General features: G+C 42.6%; 1 protein-coding gene across 1 annotated transcript in view; it reads right to left on the reverse strand.

The window, feature by feature from the left end:
- The window catches only part of LOC137334044 (ubiquitin-like modifier-activating enzyme 1), a 212,513-nt gene extending 195,978 nt beyond the window's left edge, over positions 1–16,535 (reverse strand). The window contains exons 1-4 of the mRNA XM_067998471.1: positions 16,436–16,535; positions 11,133–11,199; positions 4,561–4,729; positions 2,945–3,079 (exon numbers count right to left, since the gene is read on the reverse strand). Of these exons, the coding sequence (XP_067854572.1) occupies positions 2,945–3,079; positions 4,561–4,729; positions 11,133–11,188 (360 nt within the window). The 5' untranslated portion in view covers positions 11,189–11,199; positions 16,436–16,535. The remainder of the gene's footprint in view (positions 1–2,944; positions 3,080–4,560; positions 4,730–11,132; positions 11,200–16,435) is intronic.
- Positions 16,536–16,972: the final 437 nt, after the last annotated feature.

Here is a 16,972-nt window from a genome sequence, read left to right on the forward strand (position 1 = left end):
TCGAACCGTTCCCGACAGAAACTCTGCTTTAAGTGCTGGGTTTTATCCAAGTTCTATGGTCTGTTTTACTGATGGCAACAATCAGGGTTCAACCTGTCTCCAAACAGTATATACACTGTCACTCTCAACCAGAACTGTCACCCAATGCCCATTAAAAGGAAGGGAGCACAGTGCAGAAGACACCCTCCCAACACTGGAATAAAAAAACTAATGTAAAAACACTTTCAAACTTCCAGCATTAAAGATCAGAGGATACCCTATGAATTATACAGCCATTATAGTACATGAATAGAGAATATCCTATGGATTATACTGCCATTCTAATACATTAATAGAGAATACCCTATGGATTATACTGCCATTATAATACATGGAGAGAATACCCTATGGATTATACTGCTATTATAGTACTTGAATAGAGGATATCTCTATCTTCCAGTAATTAGTAATAGTGCTCCACACTTGCTGGACTCAATTAGTTACAGCAGTCCCTAACCTGAATCTATACTTGGACTAACGTGGGATTTGCTCCATTAGCATTCATTATTTATCTGTGTGCTCCTCATGGCTGCTTTGCCCAATGTGATTAGGATCCAAAACACAGTCAATTTTGGTTCATCCAACCACAACAGAGATTCGTGGTCTTCTCCCTTAAGCTGGCTTGTCTAGCTGTCTGAACATGTACTTGAACGCGGCTAAGTAGACGTTGCTGTGGGACAGTCTGCTGACAAAGTACAGGCAAAGCTCAGAATAGCACTTGCCTGGTGGGGTATGGGATAGGAGAAAATAACTTTTTAAAAAGGGGCTAGAGAAATAAAAGGAAGCATGGCAATCGACATCTTGCTCGCCCCTTATGACTGTTCAGAATAAGTCCACGGAACACTTTCTTTTAATCTCCCCCGCCCCCCACCCTGTGAATCTCAATGATTTAATAGAACTCAAAGTTTTAAAATGGTTCTATCTGTGGACTAGCACCAATTGGGCTAATCCCATCTGAAGTGGTGATAAGAATAGCATAGGATTCAGAGACTTCGTGTTGGTGCACTGAGTGCTTTTTTAAGCAGTGACTAGCCCTTCAGTAACTTCACAATCCAAACACTGAAGTTGCCACCACACCCAGCAGCAGTGTTCAGGACGAGTGAAATGTTTGAATGAACGAGTCGATCCCAGCACTGTCAACACTTGCAATTCCCAAAGGGGAGTCCTGACGCAGGGGTCCATGCCGATGTCTTCAGGAAGAGCTCCTCCTTCAGACTCTCACTTGGACGCTGCGTCAAGATCTGCCTCCGAGGGTCACACGTGTTAGCAGCACTGCACTCTTCGCTGCCATTCTGTAAGGTACTAGTGAGGCTACTCTTGAACGCAGGAATTGCTAGACAAAAAAAAGACCAAGGTCGATGTAGTTCGTCTTCTGCCATCCTGGTAGTTGCATGATGCAACGATAATGGAGTTGTTGACTAATCACTGCAATCGATCTCTATCAATTAATCTACAACAGACATGATGCGAGGAAAGCCCCAATGGTGGAGAGCTTTGGGAACCATAGGTCCAAAGTCACCAGAACCATTATGTCAAGCTGCTAATCAAGGTATGATTGGCTGTGTGGAAGTGAAGAGAAGAAAGAAAGTTGGTGAAGGAATTAAAATTCTCAAAAGAATCTCACAGCACAGAAGGAGGCCATTCAGCCCGTCGTGCCTGTGCCGGCTCTTTGAAAGAGCTGTCCGATTTAGTCCCACTCCCCAGCTTTTCCCCTATAATCCTGCAAATCAGTCCTCTTCAAGTGCATGTCCAATTGCCTTTTGAAAGTTCCTATGGGTCCAATTTCACCACCTTTCAGGCAGTGCGTTCCAGATCTTAACAACCCTCTGCGTGGAAAAATTTCTCCTCATTTCCCCTCTAGTTTTTTTTGACAATTATTTTAAATCTATGATCTCTGGTTACCGACCCACTTACCAGAGGGAGCAGTTTCTCAACTATTTACTCTATCAATACCCCTCATAATTTTGAATATCTCTATTAGGTCTCCCCTTAACCTTCCCTGCTCTAAGGAGAACAATCCCAGCTTTTCCAATCTCTCCACATAACTCAGGTCCCTCATCCCTGGTGTCATCCTCTGTACCCTCTCCGAGACCTTGACATCCTGTTTAAAGCGTGGTGCCCAGAATTGTACACAATACTCCAGCTGAGGCCTAACCAGTGATTTGTAAAGGTTTAGCATGACTTCCTTATTTTTATATTCAATGCCCCTATTTACAAAGCCAACTATCCCATTCATCCTTCTTAACCGTCTTATCAACTTGCCTTGTCACCTTCAAAGGTTTGTGAATATGCACCCCCAGGTCCCTCTGCTCTTGCACCCCTCTCAAAATAGTACCATTTAGACTACACTGTCTCTCCATGTTGTTCCTCCCAAAGTACATCACTTCATACTTATCCACATTAAATTGCATTTGCCATGTGTTTGCCTATTTCACCAGTCTGTCTATGTCCTCCTGAAGTCTGCTACTATCCTGCTTATTATTTACTACATTGTCAAGTTTTGTATCATCCGCAAACTTCAAAATTTTACTCCCTACACCTAGATCCGGGTCATTTATATGTAACAAAAATAGCAATGGTCCTAATATCGACCCCTGGGGGACCCCACTACATATTTCTCTCCAGTCAGAAAAACATCCGTTCACCACTACTCTGAGAGCAAAAAGTAAAATGGATTTCTGAACCGAAGAGTTTGAGGGGAACTTCATTGGTGAGCTTCAGCGTGCCTGAGAACACACAGGGGTCACTTCCTGGAAACACTGCAAATACTGTAGCCTGGGCATGATTCAGGACATCATTAGGCATTCAGTAGAAAAGGACTTCATTTCTCAGAACGGTTACTCTACCCCATTAATGGACTCAAGAGAAATCTTCTCCCCTAAACATGGTGTTGTTTCCACTTTACCTGGAACTGTTGCAGGAAGTCTTCAGTTAGTTTCCCAGTGAACGAGGAGACAGGAACGTAACTGTTCAGTTCTGCCAGGCGCAGTTTCGATACTTCTGCCCTGTTCTTCCCGATATCATCTTCTGTCAGGTAAAACTAAAAAGGAAGACAGATAATCAAGACATTCTTTTACACCCAGACAGATGCTTTTACTGTTTTAATGTACTTTCCTCTGGGAACTCCACTTCAAAAATGACCTTGTGGAGTCGTAGCAGATATTACAAGGGAAGCATCTGCTCACAAGACACTTTACCAGCAACATGACCTGTGACACAATGACCTTCCTTCTGCCGTTACAAAGACTTGAACATTTAATGTTAAACCATAGCGTAACAACAAATGAATTCTGGATACAATGACATCATTGCATATTTTTAATCTAGATGAAGTACACCTAACTTTTCAGATGGATATGTTTCCTAGCTGCTTGGCTCAACTGGTAGCCCTCTCGCCTCTGGGGCAGAAGGTTGTGGGTTCAAGTCCTACACCAGGACATCAACGTATAAACTAAGCAGAGACTCCAGTGCAATAGAGGGAGTATTGTCGTGTCAAAGGTACTATCCTACAGATGAAACATGAAACCAAGGTCCTGACTGCCTATTTTGGTGGATGTTCAAGTTCCCATGGCACTTCCCAAAAAACAAGTGGGAGTTCTCCTGATGTCCTGGCCAACCATCTTCACTCAACCAATACCATCAAAAACTGTCAAACTGGTCACTGATCTCATTGCTGCTGCCAGTGGGACATTGCTCGAACTTCCACATACATCACGTTTCAAAGCACTTCAATACAATCGATTACTTTTTTAATGTGCAGTCACAGTTATACGGTTAAATGCAGCAGTCAATCTGCATACAGTAAAGGCCCACAAACAGCAAATGAGATGACTGACCAGTTAGTCTGTTTTTTTTTGGGGGGGGGGGAGGGGCATTGGCTGAAGGAGGAACGTTGGCCAGGATACCAGGAACTCCCAGTTCTTCCTTGAATAAATGTCATGGAATCTTTAACATCCACCGGACGGCCTGTCAATTTAATGCCTCACCTGAAGGACGGCGCCTCCGACACCGCTGGTGCAGAACAGCTGTATTTACCTACAAAACAACGTCGTCACCCAAAAGTAGTTTACCGTGTGAAGCACTGAGAGATATTTCGATGACATGAAAAGGCACTGTATAAATCATAGAATCACACAGAAACAGGCCATTTGGCCCATCATGCCTGTGCTGGTCTCTGAAAGCGCTGCCCAATTAGTCCCATCCCCCTGCTCCTTGCCCATAGCCCTGTAAATGTTTCCTTTTTAAATATATATCCAAATCCCTTTTGAAAGTTACCACTGAATCTGCTTCCACCACCATTTCAGGCAGTGCATTCCTGATCATAACAACTCCCTGAATAAAAAATTTTTTCCTCATCTCCCCTCTGGCTTTTTTGTCAGGAGGGAGAAGAGAGATAGGAAAAATAGAAGAATTTTGCTTATTTTCCTTTAGCACATTGACGGCACATTAATAAATAAGAAGCATCCGAGCCTGCAAGATTGTGGGAATCAGTTCAGGTTTGTGGAAATGTCCACACCATACCTGAGAGGAGAGGTCATTCCACTCAGCATTTCCTTCATCATGAACTGTAGCCGATTTCACTCCCCCAAGGATGACGTTCTTGGCGATCTCCACACCAAGCCCTCGCATTCCAGAGATCAACACATTCGAATTCTTCATTCGTTTCATGGCCTCATGGCCCAGCACATACCTACAGGAGAAATTCAAAACCAACCTTGCTCATTCACTTTCATTTTTTGTCTGTCTTCTTACAGGTTCTTCTCCTCCTCCTCCTCATCATAGACCATAACAAGGAAACAACTTATTTCATTGACACTCTTGAATTAGGTACATGTGGGGGTACAAACCAACCTCTAGACTCTCTACTTCCATATAGTACATTATTACATTGAGTCGACAGCACAGAAACAGGCCATTCAGCCCATATGGTCTATGCTGGCATTCATGCTCCACACGAGCCTCCTCCCTCCCTACTTCATCTACCGCTATTAGCAAACCTTCTATTCCTTTCTCCTTCATGTGCTTATCTAGCTTCCCTTTAAATGCATCTACGCAATTTGCCTCAACTACTCCTTGTAGTTCTTGCACGTTCCACATTCTCACCACTCTTTGGGTAAAGATTATAGTCATCGAGTGTGAGTAATGTATATTTACCAGAATGGTACTAGGTATGAGAATCTACAGTTACGAGGGGAGGCTCGAGATATTAGGACTATTTCTGTTGGAGCAGAGAAGGCCAAGAGGAGATTTAATGGAGGTTTTTTAAAACATGGTGAATGATTTTGATACGGTAAACTGGGAAAGACCATTTCCTTTGACTGGGGAGGCAATGATGAGTGGTCATTCATTTAAAAATGTCATTAAGAATGAGGGGAGAGAGGTTAGGGGAATTGTCTTTAGAACGCTGTTGGAGCATGGAATGCTTTGCCACAGAGAGTGGTCAAGGCAGGGAGCATTGCATCTTCGAAGGGAAATGAAGATAAATATTTGAAGCTGATGAAGATACGGGGCAATAGGGGGTGGAATTAGTTTTTGGATTGCTCTAACAAAGGGCCAGCACAGACACGATGGATCAAATGGCCTCTATCTGTGCTGTAAATGTTGATAGGTATATCTCAGTGAGGCAATGAAAAGACATTAACAGAACACAACAATGTGGTTGGAAAGTCATGAGAGAGACCTACAATAATGAGAAGGCAAGAAAGTGGGGGAACTTAAAAAAAGAGGACAACCCCCTGCTGCTGCAGGTTTATTATTATACACTAGTATAATAATTGACAGACTTATAGCACTATGCTTGGCTGAATGTTACGACTATTATAACTGGTTAACAGATAGGTCTGCCTGAACTTTGGAAACAATGAGTGATTTCAGATAAGGAAAGAATGAACAAACGAACTTGCATTTAAAAAATGCTTTTCACAACCTCAAGACATCCCAAAGTGCTTAACAGCCAATGAAGTATTTTTGAAGTACAGTCAAAGTTTAATGAAGGGAAACATGGCAAAATTGTATTTTTCCATAAGGTTTGTGTGCTTGCCATTGTTGGCCCTGCAATGATGCATATTTTTATTCAGACTTTAAATTCCTGAAGTTCCAAATTTTGTATCTCTGAACCAAAGTCGAAGCAGATATTACTCTCACCTTTCAACTATTGCCACACAGTGACACATTAACTAGTATTACATTACTGGGTATGACAAGGTCACGCAGGGATTCAGAAATTCCCCAGGCCACCTCTTAAAGATATATAAAGATATATACTCTATGTACAATGGGGATTAAACCTCAAGGACAGAGCACTCAACTGATCGATTCTGGATAAGCCATTCTAGTTTTCGTCCTCACTCTTCAACTCTTTTGTCACTGATATCTTAAGTCTGATTTATTTACCAGAATCTATGTTATTTTTCCTAATAAACTACTGAATTTCTAACTTACATATTCAGTACATTAAATGTTGATTTAAGAAGCATTGTAATTTTTTAAACTTGGAACGCAGATGAAGGGCAATGGCTGACGGAGGTGGTGTCCTGTAATATCAGAAAGAATAGGAGAGAGGAGTTAAATCAAGGATGATTGATTAGACTGGAGTTTTTTTTAAAAAAAGATCTGCAATCATATTATGGCCAGCTTTAGTGATGTTGGTTGAGGGAAAAATATTGGCCAGGATATCGGGGAGAACTTCCCTGCTCTTCTTCGAAATAATGCCATGGGATCTTTTATGTCCTCCTGAGGGCTGAGGTTTAACGTCTCATCCAAAAGACGGCAACTCCGACAGTGCAGCGTTCCCTCAGTATTGCACGAGTGTCAGCCGGGAGCAGGACTTGAACCCACAACTTTCCGAGTCAGGGTGAGAGTGCTTCCCACTGAGCCGCGACTGATACTCGTGAAACCATGACTGTGGTCATGTGACAGGAGGATAGAGGACTAAAGGATCCAAATGCCTCAGGACAGTTACAATCGATGTCCTGTCCTGCAGTGCTATGCATTTGGTGTGTGGAGCTGACACTCACTAATTGGTTACCAGTGTCTCCATTCAATGCCCAAGTCAGCAAATGTCTGCTCAGGGTCACTGTTCACACTCTGAAGGATTCTGCTGTTAAATGCATTTCCTTTGACCCATTTATTGTACAACTGGGAATCAACTGCCAGGAACAGCAGTCAATGCAAAGAGGCTAAAAATACTACACGAGAGTAGAATCAAATCTCCAACTGCCAAAATAAACAAATACATTTCTAAACAGATTCTAGAAATAGGGTTTTAGTCACACAATACACAGGACAAAAAAGATCATGATTGTGCCTACCAAACTCTGCGATTAAACCACAATATGGAACATGCAGGAATGTGTTTTATCAAATGTGTATATTTAAAAATACATGGTCCTGATGACACATCTCACCGGAATCCTTAACCCATCCTCATCTTTTAGATGCTGACCGACTGGCTGTGTATTTCCAGCATTTTCCGGTTTTATTTCAGATTTCCAGCATTGGGTGCTTTCTTTTATTGATACAGTGTACATCACTGGTACACCATAAATCCCTTGTGCCCACTGGTTTAAGATACATTACTGGGTGGGGCAGAAAGAGGAGTTTTATCCTGTACCTGACCTCTGATCCATCTGACCTGGGAACATTTAATGGCGGCATTGGGTGTGGACAATAGAAAAACGTTGAATTCCCAGCAGCAAATTTCCATTTTCCTACAAATATAAAGTGTTTTTTTATTAGAAATAAACAGGCAGTCTAATTGTTACAGTGGGGAATTCTCCATCACGTGGGCTGCCGCTCACACTGATCTGCCAGCTACGGCTCTCGAGTGGGTTGCTTCACAACAGACTTCTCCACCTCAAAGAAGACAGGGCAACCCGACACTAACCATTCTCCACCCACCCACCCCACCCCACCCCACCCAACCTACCCCCGCCCCCATCTATTTCCTGTAATACCTGGCATCTGTGAAGTCAGAATATTGTTGGGTGGTTCTGATGCAGATGTCCACATTTAGGTCATCTTGCTCCTACAGATGAGGAAAAGGTGAGGGGCAAAAAGAAAAAGGGAGAGGTCGAGTGGTGGGACAGCAAGTTGGTGCTCTGTGTTCAGGTACAATATCCCACGTGGGAATTCACAGACTTAACAAATCTGCTGAGCAGAGTCTGTCCACTTGCTTATACCAAGGGGAGGGAAAGAAAATGCATTATCCTAGTCCTTTCTGAAGAGCTGTATTGGAAGGGGCACAGGATTCAGGTCTCCTGCTCGCCTGTGACACAGAGGGTCCCAAAGAGAGAGAGAAACCAATTATAACATTATATAATCTATTATAATGAAATATAAAAAAAAACAAATCAGAGTTGGTTGGATGCTGTAATTCAATCACAGGCTTTTGCTGATGCTGGTTTTTTGTTTTCTTCTCCCAACTTATGGCTGAACATGTCTAGTGACTCTCCTTTAGCATGTACTCTCCACGTAATACAGAACTGTCACTCTATCGGTCATATTCTAAACACTGCTTGTTGATTTATCTCATCGTATCTCCTACTCGTTTCACCCCTCATGGTGTCCTGCACAATGGGTCTTTGCCCTTCCCCTGGATTTCTCAACAGTAGTAAACCCCTTTAACATCTCGTGGGTGCGTTGTTGCTTTCAGTATGTCACAGGAACCTGCACAGGACACGGACGCCTCAAATGCTCTAACATTTAAAAAATAAATAAACTGGCACCAACTTCAGTCAGTTCTATATTTAATCCCTGTAGTGGAAAGAAAAGGAACATTTTAATGAGAATCACCGAAGGAAGGAGTCAGCAAAGAACAGCTGCCCACGTGAAGCTTGTCCGCAGTTTCCTTGACCCCCAGATAAGCACCAGACGTCGGTCAAGGCTGGAATGGGTTTGATTGACTTACTGAACAAACAAAAATGCCCATTCAACAGAAGAGATAAGCAGAGAGGGATTCCAGTGCTGCAATTTAGACTTGGGGTCATAAACTATTCAAGCTTGTGTCTTGAAGGCTTGTCATCTAAAATTTCTGGCGTTGAATTAAAACTGAGGAATATAAATGGTTACTTCTTGGTAATTAAACATGGACCATCACTTAATACATCACAGCTATTAATCCTTTGATGCAGTGTTAGCACATATTAACTACACACAGTCCATTTGGCCATCAGTTTCCAGTGAGGTGCCTCCTCCCAAAAAATCTGGAACCCCTGAATTAGATTACTGGTCTCCGTTATACCCTGTGTAATATATGACTTCAGCTTCACATCTTAATTAGTTAAATTACACTATCACGTACTCTACCACACTCCACAAATTACTAACTTTGAAACAGCCTGCCACGTATTTCTTGCAATACTTTCGCATCATGCTTAATCATTAGCCAATTTATTCTAAGCTAGGTATCTACTAGGCATATTTATTTTATCACACCCATTAGGACCATTCTTCCCATGCGATTGATGATTCCCAGCCTTGTCTTCCAGTATCTCAAGAGCTGCAGCAGATCACAGACAATGAAGTTAAAACAAACTAAGCACAACTGAACATCTCCAAGCCAGGTGTAAATGTAAGAAAATGTAAACATTTCAACAATGATTCTTACAATTAGGATATTCGCACTTTCTACCCCTTTCTTATACCTGCAAAACAATCTTAAAACACGATGTGTTCCAGCTCCCTCTCTTCAAAAACCATACCAGTTCCACATTGTCTCCAACTTGTTAATTGACCCGTCAACCTAACAAACCCAAGGTTCTCATCTGCAATCTGACTTGAAATGATTTTCAAGAATATAAAGCAATTACACATTTCAACCTTAAAGGCTCACGCACATGCACAATGCCTAGCATTAAGGTATTTTCATCTTGGCTTTTTCTGACTTGGAGCCTGAAGCTTACAAGCAATTTACTGACTTCTTAATTAACCATAGGAACTTCTAATAGCTGCAATCATCTGCTTCTCTCAGGGAATACTTGAGCACTGACCTTAAAGGGGCAGGCCAGGTTAGCAACTAAATACCACAACTGTCTCTCCAACCTTAGTCTACCCGTGAGCAATACGCAAGATCTGTTGGTATTAGATAGAGTGATAAATATGCAGCAGTGAATTTAAAGCTGGAATTCATTCTCAGGGTTTCAAGCTTTGTTCCCACAGTTTAGGACGTCATCACGACCTCTAGAATAAATTGCTGCCTTGCGATGCATTGGTAGCCTCTATTATTCTACATTTAGTCTTAATTTATTTTGACACATGTATATTATCACATGTATTGCTGGACTTACAGAAGCTTCCTCATGGTATAATGCAGCATAACTACAGCAATGCAGAACCAAATTGAATGTTTAGTGGGTGTGCAATTAATTCACTTCTGGTGTTAAATACAACACATACTGGTGCAGGAGGAACAACCAGATCAACAGTTTCATCAGACTCGTGAGCAAGACGATCATTACCAAAGCCACTTGTTCGCGGTTTTCATGGAAAAATGGACGGAGTCACAAAACGTCAACCCTAAGGCACCTGTAAAAAATCATGGGAAATGTACCATTCCCGTGTAATAAGCTGCCTTCGGCTGCCTGGGCCCTAAGCTCTGGACTTCCCTCCCTAAAACTCTCCGCATCTCTACCTCTCTCTCCTCCTTTAAGACGCTCCTTAAAACTTACCTCTTTGACCAAGCTTTAGGTCACCTGAACTAATATCTCCTTATGTGGCTCAGTGTCAAATTGTGTTCGTTAACGCTCCTGTGAAGCGCCTTGGGACATTTTACCACATTAAAGCTGTTATTCAATCAAGAATCAGTGGTCCAAATTATCGTGGGGCATTATTACAGAATGCAACCCCAAAGCACTGGTGAAAATCCAGAAATACTGTGTAATAAAAATGCAACTCGATTTATTCAGTCACTATAAACCACTGGTCCTAATTGGAATCCACTGGTAACTTCTAATAGTTATGAGTGACAACTCTGACAAGATCAGTCTTGTTCATCCAGTGAACAAGGTGTACATTTGACCATTACCTTCCCCACCTCTAACTCCAGTATGTTTCTTTTAACTGCAGGAGTTTGCTTTACTTCCAAATATACTTACAGCTGTCTGGAATAGAGACCTTCATCGATCTCTGCGGGATTCTCATTAGCTTCCATGATCTGCAAACCTAAGGGAAATAGAAAGCAGGTTGAGATTTTGTGAAGCTCCGAATTTAAACTGAACTCACCTTTCTGATGAAGGAAAATAGAAAAGTTGCATTTATATAGCACCTGATGATATAGGACTGTACAGGAATGGGAATGACCACTTTGGCCCATTTGGCTGGATGGACAGAATATCCAACTCAGAACATCCCAAAGTTTTGCACATCCAATGGGTTATTTTTGACTCCGACTCTGGCCTTTTGTGCATCCGCATTCCCCGCCTCCCCACCGCCTCACCATTGGCTGCTGTGCTTTCAGCCGCCTAGGCCTCACGCTCTGGAATTCCCTCCCTAAACCAGTCCACCTCCCTCTCCTTTAAGGCCTTCCCTAAAACCCACCTCTTTAATCAAATTTTTAGTCACCCCTCCTAACATCTCCTTCTTTGATTTGATGCCCATTTTTGCCTGATTACCACCTCTGTAAAGCGTTTTGGAATGTTTCGCTATGTTAAATCACATAGAATGTACAGCACAGAAACAGGCCATTCGACCCAACTGGTCCATGCTGATGTTTATGCTCCACACGAGCCTCCTCCCACCCCTCTTCATCTAACCCTATCAGCATAACTTTCTATTCCTTTCTCCCTCATGTGTTTATCTAGCTTCTCCTTAAATGCATCTATGTTATTTGCCTCAACTACTCCTTGTGGTAGCAAGTTCCACATTCTAGCCACTCTCTAGGTAAAGAAGTTTATCCTAGTTGATCGCCCATGGTGTTGCACACGGGGTGTTAAACCCAAGGGGCTGAACATCACACCTGTTCTGGCAGGCTCCCGCTATAACAGGGGTCCACTGGAGCAGCCAGAAAATAGACTGCAATCTGGAGCCTCCATCCACCCCCCCACAAGGCCAGCGGCATAGGAAGGTGTAGACTCCAAATGTTGGGAGTTTAAGCTCTTAAGTTACTTAAGAACCCGGCACATGGTCAACGCTGGCATGCTTGGTCACACCAGGAATATCAGCTGACCAACCGGCATTATTGGCCGCCACCTAGCGGCCCAGGCCAAGATTAGACAAGTACATTTTAAAAAACATTTTAAGGTGGTCCCCTTTGTACAGGGTCTGCGGGGGTATCTAGCTTTTTCTTAGGAGGTGGGGGGGGGGGGGGGAGGGGCAATCACCCCCAGTCTAGCACTCTTCAACAAATCTTCTGGTCACTTCAGTGGGGAGAGGATCTATATACACGCAATTTGTTGTTGTACTTATTGTTACGATTGTGTGCAACTCTTTCCAACACAGCAACAGTAAAGTATACTTGGCTTCTAATTTCCCGATAGTTCTACTTTAGAACAGCAAAATAAATTCTTTATCGCATCCTAAGTAACTAATTAGAGGGAGGGAACACATGCAGAAAGTTTAAGGCATTAATTTAATACAAGGGGTCAGCCTTGGCTCAGTGGTAGAGCTCTCACCTCAAGTCAGGAGATTGTGAGTTCATATCCCACCTCGAGACTTGAGCACATAATCAAGCTAACATTTCAGTGCAGTACTGAGGGAGTGCTGCGTTGTCGGAGGTGCAGTCTTTCGGTTGAGACGTTAACCAAGGCCCCATCTGCCCTCTCAGGTGGACGTGAATAATCCCATATGTCATAATGGGCAAAGAGACACTCCTCTTCAAGTTAATTTTTAGTTTTCTCTTGACTCCCGCTTTGGTGCCGTTCCATGGACAGCAATTGAATTCAGTCACCTTCTGGGACCTAATTCATGGTCATTTTTCGTTTGTGAGTCTACACAGCAAGTGTTGGTAAGCTATTTGAACATGGGGCAACACAGCCAAGCCCAATACTATAGCAAGGGGTGCCTGAATAGGTCCCTAATCCAGGACCACTAAGAATAACTGTATTGTCTCCACTGCTCATATTGGTTGAGATCAGCTAACTCCAGAAATGTAACCTATGTGGCTCAGTACCACAGAGGCAGTGCATTTACCAAGATCAATTTTAAAATTTAGAATCACTCATTTGGAAGACTTTCAATGATGGAATCATAATGAGGTAGAAGCATTAGGGTCCCACAGGCAGTGAGGTTCCCAAAGTATCCTCCATTATTTCATTCTCTCCTCTATCTCATGTTTTTTCCCCTTCCTTAAAGGCAGTAACTCATGAAGGGATATGGCTCCAGCAGTCCCCAGGTACCTTGGTCAAGGGGCCATGATTCAGAAACCTCACGAAACATTCACATTTTCTAGCGGGAATCACTCGATAAAATCAGGAATGCAAATCCGAGCCTAGAGGGTTGAGGAGACTTGCAGAATGCCTCCTCCACCCAGCCGAGATTGGCTAAAGCAGCACAGATTGACCTAGAGATGTTCCTGGTTGCATAGTTCAGTGCCGCACTGTCCCCTATTGTTTACCAAATAATAAATCATGAAAGATCACCTGTGAGCAGTACAAACACAGAATTCACAGATGCAGACTTAATAATACACAAAACAGTTACCTGACTCCACGAGGAAATACGATGAATTTAAAATGACGTCTTCATAAACTGATTTCCTGAGAGACAAACCTAACCATTATAATGCAGAGCGGCTTCATAGGAATTGATAAATTTTCAATAAAAGTAATAAGTAACAGTGAGGTCACCCTCCATTGTGTATTGTGGCATTACCATTGTACTAAGGTTACTTCAATAGCACCTCCCTTCCTTGCAACCTCCACCACTGAGCCATAAAAGAGCAGCAAGGTCGTAGGAATACCATCTCCTTCAAGTTACATATTTCCTGACTTGCACATATGTCGCTGTTCCTTCATCATCACTGAGCCAATATCTTGGAATTCCTTACCTGACATCACTATGGGACTACCATCTACCTTCGCTACAAGGCTTGCAGCGGTTCAAACAGAAGGCTCGCTTTCTCAGGGCAATATGGGCAAATGACCAGATTTATTGAATTCATTTCAACAACTTGCCATGGTGGGATATGAACTCATGACATCTGGGTTAAAAACTTAGTATCACACCTACCCACATAATAGCACTAATATGAGAGTATTCTGAAGGGACTAGATAATGTAGACGGTGACAAGCTATTTCACCTTGTCCAGACAGTAGGACCAGAGGAAGGGGGTTTAAACTGAAACCAAATCTGCGGGATCATTATTTCAGTGAGCGAATGGTCCATCTATGGAACAGGCTCCCTAGGGAGACGGTGGAAGCAGTTAGCATTGATTCATTCAAATGCAAATTAGATAGATTTCTTTCAGAAAGTAACATTTTGGGAAACAGTATATGAGTAATTTGAGACATGACATGTGGCAAGTAACAGGTTTGGGAGGAACAGGTGACTTTGGACCTATGGGTCCCAAAGCTCTCCACCACTGGGGTTTTCCTGGTGTCATCTCTGGGTCTGTTGTAAACTAACTGATAGAGATTGATTGCCATGATTAGTCAGCAACTCCATTATCATTGTATCATGCGAATACCAGGAGGGTATAAGGCGAACTAGATGGTCTTTGTTCGTCCAGCAATTCCTATGTTCCTATTAGCTGAAGTTACTGCTTCTCCCAAGAGGTGCTTCATTTTTGCGTAGCTAGGACATAAATATTATAAATGTGAAGTCTTATCTTTAACATTAATTTAACACACTGTCAGCATAGCAACCCAGTCTTTCTACCAGTTTGAGAAGAGTTGACTGTGCCAACCATTCTTCTCATTGGAGAAAAATACCAATGTAAATCCAATGCTGGTAGGAAGCACTCCACACCTGTGTTTGTCTCCAAGAATGGAGCCACACCCCAATGATAGTAGACACTGCAACTATGGCTTCCCATAGCATTGCTGTTGTTGATGCTGCACATGTTTGGGCAACATTAAGAATAGGGTTGCCAACCCTCCAGGAATTCCCCTGGAGTCTCCAGAATTGAAGATTAATTTTCTAGACAATGCTGCGCACAATTCAGGAGAAATATCATAGGGGCATGAAAAAAGTGGGGTTTTTTTTCCCATTTTCTTTGAACACTTTCGTTTATTAGTTATAGAAATGGGGGGGAAAAGCTGTTTGACTATATAGGGCTGTTGGAGGTGGGAGTTCATTTGATGAAACCACCTGGAATTTGTCCAACTGGGGTTGGCAACACCTAATTAAGAACAGCATGGAAAGAATTCATTGCAAATCCACAATTGGGGCCCTTTACATAGCCTCGTAATGGCAAGTATAATTCATTTTTGTGCATTTTGTTCAGAAAAAAACAAAATGGAGCACTCCCTTTAAAATATGCTTTAGTGGGCAACAGTAAATACTGAGTCACTTCTTGGAAACTACATGGGATTTCCAATAAAACCTCTCCACTTTCTCTTTCGATTTCCTCAAATACCTCCACTGTGTCAGTAACCACTGCAGATCTCACTTCCTGTTCCACTCCCATTACACTTATTAATTCTTGTGAGGGAAAGGTATTTGTGAACTTTACTCAAAATATTTGAATTGAAGAAATTTGCAATCTGTCTGGTTGTTTCACTCCTAATAAATCCACGGAGTCCAGTAGATTGACCCAGGTTTCCGTAACTTGCTTGGATCAAAATTTAAAACAATCTCCAGCCAGATTTATTTTTTAAACATATAAAACTCTCAGGTCAGGATATGCTGGCACTGACTCCCCCTATCCCTTTAATTAGTAATCAATGATCTCATCGCCGGCACCGTGATCATGCAACTGTGCGCCTGAATCAGCAAAAGCCAAAAAGGGCAATGTCAACGACAGAATCGGGTGGGAAAATTAAATTGATTTTTTTTCCTAAAAAATAAGGGGGAAAATCCACTTGCTTCTGGAAAAGAAATTATTACATAACAGAAAGAGATGACAGGAGGAAATGTGCAGGGCAATGGGGAAAGGGCAGGCGAGTGGGACTTATTTGGATTGCTCTTAAAAAGAGCCATCACAGGCACAATGGGCCGAATGGCCGCCGCCTGTGCTGTATCATTCTACGACACTGTAATAGAATGAAGATTATTCCCTGAACATATTTGCAACCAAGCCGCTTCATTATTTTTGTTTCAAATCCAAAAACATTGTTTTTGTTTGCGTCCCTTGTTAATTTAAACTTAGTTTCAATGAAACACCGCCTGATAACCGCAGTTTACTCTCCCTTCCAGCCCTTCCCTGTGGGTTTGGTCGACACTGGTAGATATTAACATTGCACAGATATTAATGGTAGCACCGAGTGTACGGATCGCAGTCTGAATGAATGAATGACGCACCTGCTCTTGCTACTGTCCTTTAGCGATGGAGAAAGCTGCCTCTGCACCTCCGTTCCAATCACTGAATCGCACAACTTTGGCTTCTTGCACCCACTTCCCTGTCGCCTCGATCTGCCAGGGAGGTTACAAAAACTTCCTGCCAAATTCAGATCCTCTTAAAAGGGCAATACACTCAACAACTGATGCTGTGTCCAGCCTCAGTCTGGACAACGTAGATTGTGGGGTATGATATGATGGAAGTGTTTAAAATTATGAAAGAATGGGACAGGGTAGAAAGAAGCAGACTGTTTCCAGTAGTTGAGTGATCTAGAACGAAGGGCCATAGATATAAGACTAAATGTTAAAGATTTAGAACAGAGTGCAGAAGAAACTTCTTTAGGTGTATGAAGGAAATGGGGATGAAGGAAATGGGGATGAAGGGGGGGGGGCGGAGAAGGAAATGGGGATGAAGGGGGGGGGATGAAGGGGGGGGGATGAAGGAAATGGGGATGAAGGGGGGGGGATGAAGGGGAGGGGAAGGAAAGGGGGGGAAGGAAA

Source organism: Heptranchias perlo, chromosome 17 (assembly GCF_035084215.1).
Source record: "Heptranchias perlo isolate sHepPer1 chromosome 17, sHepPer1.hap1, whole genome shotgun sequence".
NCBI classification, from domain to species: domain Eukaryota; kingdom Metazoa; phylum Chordata; class Chondrichthyes; order Hexanchiformes; family Hexanchidae; genus Heptranchias; species Heptranchias perlo.